This window comes from Suncus etruscus, chromosome 14, assembly GCF_024139225.1.
Source record: "Suncus etruscus isolate mSunEtr1 chromosome 14, mSunEtr1.pri.cur, whole genome shotgun sequence".
NCBI lineage: Eukaryota > Metazoa > Chordata > Mammalia > Eulipotyphla > Soricidae > Suncus > Suncus etruscus.
In genome coordinates, this window is record NC_064861.1 from 97,565,774 (window position 1) to 97,582,832 (window position 17,059).

Consider the following 17,059-nt stretch of genomic DNA (forward strand, 5'->3'; position numbering starts at 1 on the left):
AACTGCCACCAGTACTTATAATACACTTGAAACGTTTTGCTTTTGATGGCAAACAAATAAAAAAATTGCATACTTATGTAGATTTTCCTTTAGAAGACCTCAATTTAGAGGAATTCACTTCAGAGAATAAAAGCAAGATTAAGAAATACAACTTATCATCGGTGTCAAACCATTATGGTAAAGTTCACTATGGACACTGTACTTCATACTGTAAAATTGCTGCAAAACAACACTGGATCAATTTTGATGACAAGAAGATCAAAAAAGTCCCTAATACATTGGTGAAATCCACAGCAGCATACATCCTGTTTTATACTTCTTAGAGATCTACAATGAACACCAGATAATCATTTTACTTCCTTATCAGTTGCTATTAATGCTCTAGGATTCTTTCCACAGGCATGATCAATGAATATAGATTGAAAATCATGAATCCCCAATGTGTTTCCTTGTAGGATGGATTTATGTCTTAATTTCATTATTGCTCTAGGTCTCAGTTAATCATGAAATTTTACAAATTAATTTAGTCAAGGTTCACCTGAAAGAGAAATTTCTCATCATATTAATGTTGTTTTTCTTTCTAGGTATACTCATTTAACGACTTTCACTCTTTTTATTTTAACATCATTGCTTTATTTCCCTCAATTTAGGTTTTAAGACGCTTACATAATGATAATTTTAGGTGGACTTTCTTCACAGTGCTTCTTGCCTATGATTGATTATCATAAAGTTACTGTTATACAATAACTTTGTATATATACTGATATACACGTATAGTAGAGTTGTCCATGTTTGTATTATGCATGAAATTCTCTTTCAGATCTGCTAGGCAAAACCATAAAAAAAAAAAAATTTTTTTTTGTGAATTTGAAATGATTTATCTAAACAATTGCCGGCTATTACATTTTAAGGAGCTTTTAATTGATTCAGCTGAATTCTCTTTTGCTCTATTTTGGATCCTTTCCAACAAATATTTTTTAGTATGAGTGAGTGTTATGGCCATATTTTTTGTGAAGTCTGTGTATGTATGTCTTGTTTAGTGTCTGTCTGTTCTGCATATTTTGTATATAGTTTCCTTTTTCCTAACTTTATCTTCCCCAAATTAGTCTTCCTTATCATTCCTTCTCTCTTCCTAGTCCTTAACATTTTAATTTTCAGGATTTCACATGTGCAACCCATCTCCTTCACCCACAACTACAAGCTTCCTGATCTCGGCGGGAAGAAGAAATCCATGACTGTTGGAGTTTTACACCATATATGCTGCAAACTTGTTGGAAATGAAGCCACCTGGGATTTGTGTCACAATGTAACACCAGAGAAAAGATCCATGGACAAGACCCACAGTCTCTGGATCCCAGTTAAACTGTGCTATCTGAATTTCTGGTTTTCCATCCACATACAAAATGCTATTGTTGACCGTTTCTACAATGGCTACCCCAAGATTGCACCGATCCCAAAGGAAATACAGAAGCCCAACCAACTTATGATGTAATGATGTAACGCTTGGGGATGCCCCAACACATGGATGACTGTACTGGCCTTCCTTCTTCATTCAGCTTGATGTTATCTCCTGTACAAGGCTTCAACCGGCTTTTCCAGACCCATCAAGTGTCTTCTGCCGGTCTTTTTGGAGTTCCAGACCCCTCATATTTACACATTGGTATTGAACTCTGTAGAAATTACATCTGTTGTTTTTCCTATAACTGTAATCCTTTGAAGTTATGTTTGGTACTTCGCTTCTTTTGACTATCGTAATTAATGTTTTTTTATTTTAGTTTTTAATATTAGGAATCGATGTTGTATTACATTAAGGTTTTGCTTTCTTGACTTTAGGTTTGTGAGTTATATATTATTGTCTATAATTTCCCAAATGATATTTTTGTCTGTTCTCAGGGTTTTTTGCGTGGGCGCATCATAGGCAAAATACTAGGTTTATAGAAGGTTCCATCCATTTTGGATGGGCCCTCAAGTTGTTTATTTACACAGGGAGGGTCTCTGCCTTAAACATTTTGTTTTGGTTTGTGACTTAAGCTCCCATCTATAAATAGTCGACATCAATTTCAGACATCTTATGGACTTCAGACCGGATTAAGAACTTGGACTAAGTTCAGATACCTATTGATCATCATTGCAGTGGCTCCCCACTGTGCAGAGGGTGTATGTGCCACTTCTTCCGAAATAAAGGCCTAGTTCAATGCCCTCAAAGATGGGCTTTCTGGTCTACCTGAACTTGAATAAAAATGGAGCTGGAGAGATAGCATGGAGGCGAGGCGTTGGCCTTTCATGCAGAAGGTCATTGGTTCAAATGCCGGTATCTGCCAGGAGCGATTTCTGAACGTGGAGTCAGGAGTAACTCCTGAGCACTGCCAGGTGTGACCCAAAAACGACCACCACCACCACCTACAACAACAACAAATAAAGAAAAGGTGCTTCTTCTTGCCTGCTACACAACCTTTCTGGTGTCTCTTCGAAAGATCTATGTACGTCTTAGATTTATCTTCTCAGGAGCTTGTAGTTGATTCCTTGATACATGTTTCTGGTTTTAGACACCCTGTGCTTAGGTTAGAAGTTTTTCTTTACATTTTCCTGTGATGCGCTTATGCAAACAGCCGCTCTTTTATTATTGACTAATTTTTCTTTTAATAATTGTAGACAATATTGTTTGTTTACTAAAAACAAAAGGGGGAATTGTTGTGTATGTAAATATTTTGGGGGATTACTATGTTGCTCACCCTAATCTGATTAGGTGATTGTGCCCTACCCTAGGGTGTGACCTGGCATTCTGCCCCCACCCTAGGGTAGGACCTGATTCTGCTTCCACCATTGGTTGGTATCTGATCCCACCATTGGGTGGGACCTGACTCTGGACTATAAGAGCAAGGGTCTGTGGAAGGCGAGAGGCTTTTGGCTGGCTGGAACTGAATCGGAGTCTTTGGACTTCAGTTTTGTCCATCCGAATAAAGCAAATATTTCCACGAGCCTGATTGTCTGCGAGCTGTTTACCCGCCGTTTCACCTCAGAACCGTGGGCTAGACAGGGTGGCAGACACGTGCTACGAGCTGGAAGAAAAGGGCCTCATTCTCCATCCCTCCATCAGTCAACCTCTTCAGGGGCTGTCCTGCTACAAGCCCATAGCCAAGAGTAACCCCGGAGTGTCACAGAGTGTGGCCAAAAAGGAAAAAAAGAAACAACAGCTGAAAACTACTGCTCCAGAATGTTCCTTTTCATGTGCTGGGGGATTAAAATCTAGGATCTGGCACATGTAGGGCATGTACTCGAATGAGCTCCTTCCCCCTAGTCCCTAGAAAGAAAATATTGTGGAATTACCTGTTAGTTTTTTTTTTGGGGGGGGGGGCCCACACCCGGCGGTGCTCAGGGGTCACTCCTGGCTGTCTGCTCAGAAATAGCTCCTGGCAGGCACGGGGGACCATATGGGACACCGGGATTCGAACCAACCACCTTTGGTCCTGGATCGGCTGCTTGCAAGGCAAACGCCGCTGTGCTATCTCTCCGGGCCCACCTGTTAGTTTTTTTATAAGAGAAAGTGTTGAACTATTTTTTCAGGGTCCTCTCCCAGTTTATTGAAATTTCTGAGGCCAGAGAGATAGCATGGAGGTAAGGCATTTGCCTTGCATGCAGAAGGATGGTGGTTCGAATCCCAGCATCCCATATGGTCCCCCAAGCCTGCCAGGAGTGGTTTATGAGCATAGAGCCAGGGGTAACCCCTGAGCGCTGCTAGGTGTGACCCAAAAACAAAACTTTCTAGCTTATTAGTTTTGTTTTTGGTATTACTTCTTGTTATTCTTTTCTTCCAAGTGGTTACATTTCTTTTTTTTGGTTTTTGGGTCACACCCAGCAGCACTCAAGGGTCACTCCTGGCTCTATGCTCAGAAATCGCTCCTTGCAGGCTCAGGGGACCACATGGGATGCCAGGATTCGAACCACCGTCTTTCTGTATGCAAAGCAAATGCCCTACCTTCATGCTATCTCTCAGGCCTCCCAAATGGTTACATTTCTTTTTTTTTTTTTTTTTTTTTTTTTTGGTTTTTTGGGCCACACCCGTTTGACGCTCAGGGGTTACTCCTGGCTATGTGCTCAGAAATTGCCCCTGGCTTGGGGGGACCATATGGGACGCCGGGGGATCGAACCTCGGTCCTTCCTTGGCTAGCGCTTGCAAGGCAGACACCTTACCTCCAGCGCCACCTACCCGGCCCCCACCAAATGGTTACATTTCAATCAGGCTATTCTCACTTCTAAATGCCACTGATCTGAGTTCCTCACAATAATACTGTATGCCTTTATATTGTGGCCACTTGGCATAAAATCTCTGCATTCATATTTCCTACCAGTGGCATAGTAAAGGGCAACCTCTTTACCCTAAAATCTGTTTTTTTCTTAATCTTGATCTATAACTCAAGAGAGATGAACTTGGTACTACGGAAATCTTTACATACTGGCACTTAATAGAATTAAATGCTAAATCCTTTAACTATATTATATTATTATATTATATTATATTAGTGGCCAGAGAGTATAGCAGGTAGGTGTTTGCCTTGCAGGCAGCCAACCCTGATTCTATCTCCAGCATCCCATGTCTTCAAGCTCTCCAGCAGTCATTTTTTTTTTTGGGGGGGGGGTGAAGGGTTAGGTCATACCGACACTCAGGGGTTATTCCTGGCTCTGCACTCAGAAATCACTCCTGGCAGACTAAAGGGACCATATGAGATGCCAAGAATTAAACCCGGATCTGTCACCGGTCGGTTGCATCCAAGGCAAATGCCCTACCACTGCGCTATCACTCCAGCACTCTGGCAGTAATTCTTGAGTGCAGAGCTAGAAGCCCTGAGCACCACCAGATAGTCCACAAACACACACACACAAACACACCCATGTGAAATGGCTGTGACTGGGACTATAATAGACCATAAACTGAAAAAAGCAGTTTTTAGAAACCTAAATCTACCCAACCTGGTGGTATAGGGTTGAGGCATATGAAATAACAATATTATTAACTCTCAAGTATGAAGTCGTTGATGATGAGCAAGATGTACACTTTGCCTGAAGGCTTTCCCACAATCTTTACATTCATAGGGTCTTTCTCCAGTATGAATTCTCTTATGGAGCGTCAGATGTGCAATCTGGCTGAAGGCTTTGCTGCATTCCTTACACTTGTAAGGTTTCTCGCCAGTATGAATTCGTTGATGTAAAGTAAGGGATTTACGATAGCCAAAGGCTTTCCAACAAACATTGCATTCATAAGGTTTCAAACCTGTATGACACCTTTGATGACAGATAAGGGAAGCCCTCTGTCTGAATGCTTTTCCACATTCAAGACAATCATATGGTCTTCTGCCAGTGTGAAGTCTCTGATGTTGAACAAGATATGAACCATCACTAAATGCCTTCCCACATTCAATGCATTCATAAGGCTTTTCTCCAGTATGAACTCTTTGGTGTTGAACAAGGTGTGCAATTTGACTGAAGGCCTTGCCACATTCCTTACATTCATAAGGTTTCTCTCCAGTATGTATTTTCTGATGTTGGATAAGGTGTGCATTCTGGCTGAAGGTTTTTCTACAATCCTTACATTCATAAGGTTTCTCTCCAGTATGAATTCGTTGATGATAAGCAAGGTGTGTGCTCTGCCGAAACGCTTTCCCACACTCATTACATTCATAGGGCTTCTCTCCAGTGTGAACTCTTTGATGCAGGGTGAGTGAGCCACGATGACTAAAGGCTTTCTCACAGATACCACATTCATAAGGTTTCTCTCCTGTGTGAATTCTCTGATGTACAGTCAGAGATGAGCCATGGCTAAAAGCCTTTTCACACACACTACACTTGTAAGGTCTCTCTCCAGTATGAATTCTCTTATGCTGAATAAGCCCTATGTGATCTGTGAAAGCTTTCCCACAATCAATACAATCAAAGGGTTTCTCTCCAGTATGATAGTACCTGCGATGACGTATAAGAGAGGCATTCTGTCTGAAAGCTTTCCCACATTCAATACACTCAAAAGGTCTTTTCCCAGTGTGAATTCTTCGATGATGAGCTAGGGATGAACAATCACTAAAAGCCTTCCTACATTCATTACATTCATAGGGTTTCTCTCCAGTATGAACTCTTTGATGTTGAGACAAATGTGCAAGTTGGCTGAAGGCTTTATTACACTGCTTACACTGATAAGGTTTTTCTCCAGAATGAACTCTCTGATGTTGAATAAGGTGTGCATTCTGGCTGAAGGTTTTCCCACATTCAGTACACTCAAAGGGTTTTTCTCCCGTATGTATTCTTTGATGTTGAGCTAGGTGGGCACTCTGGCTAAAGGCTTTCCCACATTCAATACATTCATAGGGTTTCTCTCCAGTATGAACTCTTTGGTGGAGAGTAAGTGTGGAGATTTTGCTAAAAGTTTTCTCACAGTTATTACATTTCAAAAGTTTCTTTTCTCCAAAAACGGTCCTATCTTTTTTAGAAAATGAATGGGTTTTTAAGCCTTTCTTATCTGCATCAAAATTATATAAACTCTCTTCCATCGGCAATATCTGTTTTATATAAGATAATGAGTTCATTATGTCTCTTTCCTCAATAGGAGTATTTTTTTGAGTGAGAGTCTCTTGCTTAAAATGTGTCATATGACTTACCCTCTCCCTCTCAAACCAGTCTTCACATTTCCAATCTCCTAATGTAAAACATTCAAGATCATAGCCTGACAGTCTTCCCATAATACCAACATGAGGTAGCTTTTCTTCATAAACATTTTTGTTTGAAGATAGTTCTTTGAACATTTGGACGTACTCCAAATCTGAAAAATAACAGTAAAGCATGCTGCTTTTATTGAATTCCAAAAACCCAGAAACTTCCAAAATAAAGCCATATGAATTAAAGTTGCCAAAACCTTCATGGATTCTTCTGACAGTTCTCTTTGGTTTGGAGGCCACACCCAGAGATGCTCAGGGGTTTCTCCTGGCTCTACACTCAGGAATCACTCATGACAGGCTAGAGAACCATATGGGAGGCTAAAGATCAAACCCAGGTCAGCTGCATGCAAAGCAAATGCACTATCCACTGTACTCTTACTCTGGTCCCAGTTCTTTTGACAGTTCTTAGATGAAGCAGGCATTAGTACAATCATTCTTGCACTTCTTTAATAAACCCAAGTTTTCTATGACTTCTTAGAGGTATGCACCCATACTTAAAGTTTAGATTTGTGAAGACATTGATAGTACAGCTGGCAGGGTGGCTGCCTAGTATATGGCCAACCTGGGTTCAATTTCTGTCATTAAAGATGGTCCTCCAAGTCTTCCAAAAGTGGTCACTAAGCATTGAGCCATCCTGAGCACCAATGAGTGTGAACCAAAACCAAAAATAAAGAAAATTATCATTTTAATCTTAGAGTATAAATATAAATATAAAATATAAATTTTGGTTTCTCTTGAATTTATCTTGTTCTTTTCTAGCAGTTTGACTGGATACTTAGTTCATTAAACTTTTTTTGTTAGTCTTCATTTAGTATATCTTAAGACTACAGGTGAAGTTCTAACAATCATCTTCTTGAAACTGAGAACAAAAGCAGGAAAAGGGCCCACACCAGGTAACAAAACAAGCTCTAACCAACTAACTTGAGCCTTGTTTCACTATCATATGTATGCACGGGTGTAGGTTTCTGGTGCCAGGCACCCCGATGAGGCTGATGCAAGGGTGGGTAAGGGTCTCTTCTAGCCAATAGCCTCGGAGGCTAGGCTGAGGAAAAGAAGGGAAGACTACGAGCCACAGACAGCTCTCAGGGAAGCTTTGTCAGAGCAATGGGCTTCGTTTATTAAAGGTAGGAACAAGGCTTTTTTTTTTTTTTTTTTTTTGGTTTTTGGGTCACACCTGGCAGTGCTCAGGGGTTATTCCTGGCTCCAGGCTCAGAAATTGCTCCTGGCAGGCACAGGGGACCACATGGGGCGCCGGGATTCGAACCGATGACCTCCTGCATGAAAGGCAAACGCCTTACCTCCATGCTATCTCTCCGGCCCCAAGGAACAAGGCTTTTAAGGGTAAACTTTAGGCAGGAAACAGAATATGGGTAATATAGTTTAGACATTACAGCAATAAGATAGTATGCAGCAGAGATAAGTCACAAGATACATGGCATCATTGATTTAGATAGTATGCAAAGATAGCGGTTACAATGCCCATGGCATCATTAAATCAGGAGTCATGTAAAGATATCGAAGCAATGCTCATGACATCATTAAATCAGGAAGTATGTAAATATAGTGACTGCAATGCTTATGGCACTATTAGCCTAGACAGGCTGTTTTTTTTTTTTTTTTTTTTTTTTGTTGTTGTTGTTATGGGGCCACACCCGGTGGTGCTCAGGGGTTACTCCTGGCTGTCTGCTCAGAAATAGCTCCTGGCAGGCACGGGGGACCATATGGGACACCGGGATTCGAACCAACCACCTTTGGTCCTGGATCTGCTGCTTGCAAGGCAAACACCGCTGTGCTATATCTCCGGGCCCTAGACAGGCTGTTTTACCTGATGACTTTCTCATGCACTCATAACAGCAGGGACACAAATCTCTAAACAGAGACTTTCTTTTATATCCAAGGCCAGCTTGCAGAAATCCCCTTATTTCCCAGCCTCTCCCCCACACATAGGCTCTTGGCTAGATTATCAAACCAAAAATAAAAAACAAAAAACACCCTCCAACAATACAGGGGAAAAATACAAACATAAATTTGAAGAAAATAAATCAGACCAGTAATCCCAATAATAATTAAGTAAGTTATGGGGAATAAAGGAGAGGTTAAAACATTTTACTTTTTTGGTTTCTGGGCCACATTCAGCTGTATTCAGGACTTAACTCTGGGCTCTCTATTCAGAGATCACATCTGGTGCTCAAGGTACTATGTTTCACCATATCTGCTGTACTACTACTCCAGGCCCAACAGAGGAAAATTTTTTGAGTTAATTTGTTTTTTACTTGGCACCAAAAGATGATATTTTAAATTTTAAGTGAGTAAACCTGCTTTTCTTTTGTGAAGGGGGATGGAGGGTGAGGGGACATACTTGGCAGTGCTCAGGGGTTATTCCTGGCTCTTGCAAAAAGGAACTACTCCTGGCAGTACTTAAGGGACCATATGCGATGATGGAGAGCGAACCTGGGTTAGCTGCATGCAAGGCAAGAACCCTACCAGCTTGTACTATTATTGCTCTGGCCTCCTCAAGAGGATAAATTTTAAAATGCAGATTAGAAGATAACAACATCTTCTAATATTTTTCTTCTAGAAAAAAAGTAACATAAACAAAGCAAGAATAAATAACAGCAGCAACAAAAGGAGAAAGATATTACAGTTAATTTCAATTTGAGAAAAGCCTTGTTTAAAAAAGGAAACTATTTAAATCATTAAAAATTAATACCACAGTGGTAGGGCGTTTGCTTTGCATGTGGCCAAAACTGGACAAACCCCAGTTTGATTTCTGGCATCCCATATGGTCCCCAAGCCTGCTAGGAGTGATTTCTGAGCACAGAGCCAGGAGTAACCCCCGAGCACCGCCAAGTGTAATCCAATCCCCCCCCCCAATTAATACATAGCTGGAGCGATTGTACAGTGGGGTAGGAAGTCTGCCTTGAACATAGCCTACCTGGGTTTGATCCCCAACATCCCATATGATCCTCCAACCCGCCAAGAGTGATTTCAAGCTCAGAGCCAAGAGTAACAACACAAAATTTCTTTTTTTTTTTTTTTTGGTGGTTTTTGGGTCACACCCGGCAGTGCTCAGGGGTTACTTCTGGCTCCATGTTCAGAAATTGCTCCTGGCAGGCACGGGGGACCATATGGGACGCTGGGATTCGAACCGATGACCTCTTGCATGAAAGGCAAACGCCTTACCTCCATGCTATCTCTCCAGCCCCAACACAAAATTTCTTAAGTAAGTCAGGTACTGTTGAATCTCAAGGATGACTATAAAAATACAGTACTTGAGTATAACTAAGTAGGTTTCTATAGAACAAAATAAAATTCAGAAACTAGTATTTGTGGAATTAGAAAAATTAAAGGTAGCAAAAAAGACCAGTAGAGAAGAACCATTAAAATATACGGATCTTCCAAGTTTAAATTTGAAATGAATTTTAAATTTCTAACAAGCATCAGAGAGGGAACAGTCTAAAAATAATTTTTCCAGGGGCTGGAGTGGTGGCACAAGCCTGCACTAGCCTAGGACAGTCGATCCCCCAGCGTCCCATATGGTCTCCCAAGCCAGAGTGACTTCTGAGCGCATAGCCAGGAGTGACCCCTGAGCATCAATGGGTGTGCCCCCCCTCAAAAAAATTGCCAGACCTAATTATCCTGAATTTATTGGGGGCACAGACCTCTTATTATCTCTCCTTTCATCGTCCATGGTGCTTTACCTTGCTCCAGTAAGGAAATCACATCAGGTTTTGAAATGCAAAGACCTGTGTATAAAAAAAAAAATTAGTTATACTGTGAAAATTCCAGAGTTATGACCCAGTTCAAAGGGTATTTAGGGAAGAGGGACATTGTAGAAAATTGTTAAAGAGGCAGAAAAACTCTTGCAAAGGCAAAATGAACAAGATATTCTTACCCACAGAAACCAGGTTCCTGTAGTTCTCCAACATCACCTTCTTATACAAAGTCTTTTGTGAAAAATTCAGCCGTTCCCATTCATCTTGAGAGAAGTTTATAACCACATCAGTAAAAGATAACAATTCCTGAATGACACAAACACAATTTTGATCAATCACTTTTCAAATCCCCATTTAGCTAGCCCTTAACTGAAAAGTTATGCCATTCAGACTTTCAGACAAAAACACTAAGTCGGGCAAAGCGATACCACAGTGGTAGGGTGTTTGCCTTGCACGTGGCTGACCCAGGACTGACCTGGGTTCGATTCCTGGCATCCCACATAGTACCCTGAGCCTGTCAGGAGTGATTTCTGAGTGTAGTCAGTAGTAACCCCTGAGCACTACCAGGTATGGCCCCAAAACCAAAATAAAGAAATACTGTCTTAAAAAATTAACTACACTGAAATCTAAATATGACCCAAGCCAGGCAGCTCTTGGGCTTTTCTGCTGATTTAATTTGTATATATTAAAAGAAAAATAAAAAGGAGATACTTCATGTTCTTTGAGAATTTACAATTCACATTCTGAGAATATATTTTCTTATGAAAAAAATTTTATTGCATTTAAATAGGGCTGATATCAGCAAGTAGCAAAGCACCTTAGGATAGGATCCTTCTATATATGCAAAAATTAGGACTCTAGGACTATAAGGTAAAGATGCAAAGGATGCGAAAGGATGCTGAAGAACATGATTTCAAATTCTACAACATATTCTATAAAATCTTAGTTTCCTTGGGTCCGGATAGGGGTCAAAGAGAGAGTACAGCAATACAGAATGCAGGGTAGTTGCCTTGCATGAGGCTGATCTCAGGCACCCCAAATAGGGAGGGACACATACACAGAGTCAAAATCATTGATAAGTGAAAAAAATAAAAAACAGTTAATTACAAGAATGATTACCACAACACTCTATTCGCAACAGTTCATCTGCTGACCAAGACACTAATGAAGTTATAGTGTTATCTTCCCAAAAAAAGGATGCAAAAACATTCCTTTGCATTTTAAGGTGCAACATCTTTCCCACGGTGAAGTGAGAAACTTCTATACTCTGGTCAAATGGCTCATACCTCATCTGGGCTGCCTCTCGCCACTTCCTTCCTTCCTTACACACTTACTCAGTGAGATCCACTCTTTTCCTCCAGCAATAAGAATACGATAGTGCAGATTATATTGTGCACAAAGTTCTCTCACAGAGGAAAGAAAAAGAAGCTAAAAGAAAAAAAAAACCTTCTTGCCAGATTGTCTGGCCTGTCAGAGATGACCAGTACAGAAAAAAGAGTGTCTTTTTCTAATTCCCCAATGGAATGAGGATGAATGGCCCACCCCGTCCACTCCAAAAGAAGACTACTATCCTTGCACCGGTGGGCCAGAGAGATCCTCAATGGCTGAGTACATGCTCTGCCCCAGATTCTATATCTGGCAAGGCACGGCCCCCTGAGCACTGCAGGAGTGGGCTCTAAGCACCACAACGTGAGCCAACCCACCCCCACCAAGAAAGGGAAAACAAAAATTTAGAAATTTTGGCTGCTATTTCACTTGCCCAGACAATAAGCTCACTGAGAACCAGAACTGGCAACAAAGGACTTGCCAGATAGTAGCTTTCACATCTTCTGAAAAGAGTACGTTTCTGGGCATTTTTTCACACCATGGATTCCCCCTTGAACATATTTTTCTTTTATTTGGGGGGGGTGAGCCACACCCATTTGATGCTCGGGGGTTACTCCTGGCTAAGCGCTGAGAAATCGCCCCTTGGGGGGACCATATGGGACGCCAGGGGATCGAACCACAGTCCTTCCTTGGCTAGCGCTCTTAGCACCACCTCTCCGGCCCCGAACAAATTTTTCTCTCTCTCCATCGCATCCTCAACTCCGAAGACCTTCCTCTTTGTCTAATACTTGTTTTGCTTCACTTAAAAAATGTGGCTGATGGGGCCAGAGCAGAAGCACAGCGGTAGGGCTTGCACGCAGCTGACCCAGGACGGGCATGGGTTCGATCCCCAGCATCCCATAGGGTCCCCCTAGCCAGGTGCCATTTCAGAGCACAAAACCAGGAGTAACTCCTGAGTGCCGCTGGGTGTGGGCCTAAAACCAAAAAGAAAAAAGAAAAAAAAAGTTCCTGTACTATAGATGTTTATTTTAAAAAATATATAGGTCGGGGCCGGGCGGTGGCGCTGGAGGTAAGGTGCCTGCCTTGCCAGCGCTAGCCTTGGACGGACCGCGGTTCGATCCCCCGGCGTCCCATATGGTCCCCCAAGCCAGGAGCGACTTCTGAGCACATAGCCAGGAGTAACCCCTGAGCGTCACCGGGTGTGGCCCAAAAACCAAAAAAAAAAAAAAATATATATATATATATATATATACATATATATATATAATATATATGTATATATATATATATATATATAGGCACAAGAGATGAGCTCAAACTGGATCAGCTTTTTAAAATAAAGAATAGGGACTCGCAGCCTCGTACAGCTAGTAGGGCATTTGCCTCGCATCCGGCTGCCCCAGGTTCGATCCTCGGGACCCCAGACGGGAGAAATTCCTGAGTGCAGAGCAGCCCGACCGCCACCCCCGCCGGAAAGCCGAGCAGCAGCTCCAAGCCGGCTGTGGGAATCTCTCCCGTCCATCGTCCGCCGTCCGTCCGTCCGTTCGCGAGGCCCCGGACGGCAGGAAGAACGCGGCACGTTCAGAAAGGCCCCGACGGCCCCACGGAAACGCGCCTGCGGGCAGGACGGAGACGACTCACCCGGGACATGGCTTTCGGGCGCCCGCTTCCCGTCGCCGGGCCCTCTCGCGGGCGCCTCACTCGGGGGCTTCAAAGGCTCCTTCTCGCTCCCTTCGAGTTCTAGCCGGAACTGCGGGGCGGAGGGGGAAAGGGAAGCCAAGCGCCTTCTCCCTTCGGGCCCTCGGCTCTCACGGCTCGAGAAGACGAGCACAGCCCCTCCTTCCTTCCTTCCTCCCGACCGTGGCGCCACGGCCGTCGAGCGCCCAGGAGCGCTTCACGCCTCACGCATCGCACTCGCCGCTCGCCTCGGCTCGGGCTTCGGAGCGAGGGGCCCAAGACCGGAGGCGCCTCTCGAGGGCCGCGGCCCGGCTCGCACACCCAACGGCGACGGGCGGGCCGTGCTTCTCCGCCCGGGCTCGCGCTGCCCGGGCCGGGCCGGGCCGGGCCGGGCGACGGGCAGCTTTCCGGGCGACGGCCGGGCCCAGGGAGCGGCCGACGCGCTCGAGCGCCGCAGACGCCCGCCGGGCCGGGGCCCTCTCGGGAGACGCGGGCCCGAACCCGCGCGGGGCCCGGACGGCGACAACGGCCCAAGAGCGTCGGAGCCCGCTCGCGCGCACCCGGCGCCACCCGGCGACGCCCTCGGCCGCGCCCGCCCAGCGCCCTCCCGGAAGTGCCGCGGCCCTCGGCGGAGGGCCCGCCCCGGAAGTGCCGCCGCCGCAACGCCCCCTGGGAAATGCAGTCCCGGGCCGCGGCAGCCCTCGACTCGCCGGCCCCTCTCGCTCGCCTGCCCGCCTCCGCGCGCCTCGGCGCCCCCAGCCAGGGACCCAGCGCCCTTCTGCTCGGGCCGACCCGTCCCAGAGCCGGAGAGGGCGCTCGGGGCACCGGAGGGCCTGACAGCCCCTGCTCAGACCTTGGCATGCAGGAGTCCGGCTCACACCCCTTGCCTGTCTGCGCTTCACGGTTTCTTGGCGGCCCGCCGTCTAGTCCACGTCAGCCCACGAAACAGGCCTGCGAGCCCGAGGCAGGGCCGTGTCCTCACTGCACAAGTTCGGCACTTGGTAGGGTCTCCGTCGAGCCGGACCGGTGATGCCAGGGATCGCTCCGGGGCTGCTGGGGGGCCCTGTGGGGTGCCAAGGATCAAACCCCAGTCGGCTGCTTACAAGGCAAGTCGTTGAGTGTGTCCTCTCTGTGGCCCCAAGGGTGTCAACACTTCTTAGAGACTTGGATTTTTTGTCCGGGGAACCATAGGAGGGACCGCGTGGGATGCCAGGGACGCCTGCAAGACGAAAGCCCCACCTGAAGCACTCTCTTTCCGGGCCCTTCACTTAACTCTTAAAGCTTTGCTTCTCTAGATCTTCATAACCAATTCTCTAACGCCAGCTTCGACCACCAGCTAACATCCTGCAGATGGAAAGATGGCTCACATAAATTTGGAAGTTTACATTTTGAAAAACAAGATACTGCACACTTTTAAGGAATGGAACAAAAGTAGGATGTGAAAAAAAGGTTGCTTTAATGGATCAGCAAAAAGCAGAAATGGAGAAATGGATTTCAAATACTTGCAACTCAGGCATGAAATTCCACATGTCACCTGGCAGGAGAATCCCTATCAATCAAAATAATTCTGACTGGAAGAAAACCTTTGACCACACTCAACAATAGCCCTTCTGTTGGTCCCCCGTGCCTGCCAGGAGCTATTTCTGAGCACACAGCCAGGAGTAACCCCTGAGCACTGCTGGGTGTGGCCCAAAAACCAAAAAAAAAAAAAAAAAAAAAAAAAAGAATAGCCCTTCTGTATCTCCAATTCTTTTATTTTTATTGATTTTGGGGCCACACCCGGTGACGCTCAGGGGTTACTCCTGGCTATGCGCTCAGAAATCGTTCCTGGCTTGGAGGAACCATATGAGGCTCCGGGGATCATCCTGGTGGACAGCGTGCAAGGCAAACGCCCTACCACTGCGCTATTGCTCCGGCCCCTATAGCTCCAATCTTTTTCTCTCTCTCTTTTTTTTTTTTTTTTTGGTTTTTGGGCCACACCCATTTGACGCTCAGGGGCTACTCCTGGCTAAGCGCTCAGAAATCGCCCCTGGCTTGGGGGGAACCATATGGGACGCCGGGGGATCGGATCGCTGCTGTCCGTCCTACGCTAGCGCTTGCAAGGCAGACACCTTACCTCTAGCGCCACCTTCCCGGCCCCTATAGTTCCAATTCTTACGGGCATTATTATATATGAGTTACATGTGAATGGCAGTTTACCAGACCCAATATAAAAGTGTTAAAGACAAAAACATTTCAAATACTGAAAATATATATACAAGTTCATGTACACGTACATATAAACGTACCATATGTAGTATGTACATATAAACATACCAAATAAACATGTACATATAAACATACCAAATAGGTTTACTATCTAATGACTATGAGATCACTATACACATAAGGCTCTGCAAGTTACATATCTGATACTGTAGAATATCAACTCAGTTTAGGAATACTTGGAGCATAACCTCTACTAACTGGACAATAATACAGTATTGGATTGTCATGTTAGTTAATCCATCTGCTTGGCAGAAGACCAAAAATCCTATTGTCATGATTAAAACAAATTTCCAGCAAACATTTATTTACATCCATTTGTTCTGGTGGGATACAATTCCTAGAACTAGAATCAGTTTTTTTTTTAATCATACATGTATAATGTTGACAGACCATACCATAGGAAATAAACTGCTAAATAGCAACTACGTATGTAGGCAGCATCCACAACAGGTACCATCCAGTTTAACTTTGAACCCATCTGAGGACCGTGGAATTCAATTGCACTTTTGTTTTACAAACTTAAGACTCAGGTTTTATTCATCTGTATATGCCATCAGTGCCATGACTCAATACGCATGGTTTAATTTTTGTCTCAATGTTTTAAATGAGTGATATTCAGCATACACTGCAAAAGTGCTACCAATGGTTTACAAACTTTTGGGGGGGCCCCACACCCAGCAGTGCTCAGGGATTACTCCTGGCTCTGCACTCACAAATCGCTCCTGGCAGGCTCAGGGGACCATATGGGATGCCAGGAATTGAACCTGGGTCTGTCCCAGGTCAGCTGCATGCAAGGCAAATACCCTACCACTGTACTATCTCTCCTGCTCCTGGTCTACAAACTTGACCTCTCACTTTCTTCTTTGTGTCTTCTAGGACTGATGTGTTTTTTTGGTTTGGTTTTGGGGCCACATTCAGTAATGCTCAGGGGTTACTCCTGGCTCTGCACTCAGGGATCATTCCTGAGCTGTCAATGCTCTGGAGACCATATGGGATGCTGAGAATCAAACCTGGGTCAGCCACATGCAAGGCAAATGCCGTACCTGCTGTGCTATCCACCCTGAGTCCAGGACTCCATGTTTTATTTAACAAAGCTTTTCTTTTTTGCTTCCCCCTCACATTTTCATTCATGGTCATAAATATTAAATACAGCTGTGTTAAGTTTCTCTGTTAAGTTATAAGGGTGCTTCTAATTTGAGGAGGAACAGTAAATTACAAATGTTCCAAAACATTATTGCAAACACAAAATGACAATTATATACCAAAATCTGTGCGGGGCCAGAAAGATAGTATAGCAGGTAAGATACTTAACTTGCAAGTGGCTGACTAGGATTTGATTCCCAGCATTTCATATAGTCTCCTGAGCAAGCC

General features: G+C 44.3%; 1 protein-coding gene across 2 annotated transcripts; it reads right to left on the minus strand.

Annotated features, from left to right (window-relative positions):
* Positions 1 to 5,014: 5,014 nt before the first annotated feature.
* LOC126027980 (zinc finger protein 470-like) lies at positions 5,015 to 13,445 on the minus strand. Of its 2 annotated transcripts, none has more exons than XM_049787017.1 (4): positions 13,385 to 13,445; positions 10,597 to 10,723; positions 10,403 to 10,447; positions 5,015 to 6,805 (listed from the first exon to the last, which is right to left on the minus strand). In XM_049787017.1, the coding sequence occupies exons 1-4, from the start codon at positions 13,391 to 13,393 to the stop codon at positions 5,016 to 5,018; spliced, it is 1,971 nt and encodes a 656-aa protein (XP_049642974.1). In that variant the 5' UTR covers positions 13,394 to 13,445; the 3' UTR covers position 5,015. The 2 variants fall into 2 exon arrangements, with proteins under 2 accessions (XP_049642974.1, XP_049642973.1); XM_049787016.1 differs by having other exon boundaries at positions 10,364 to 10,447.
* Positions 13,446 to 17,059: the final 3,614 nt, after the last annotated feature.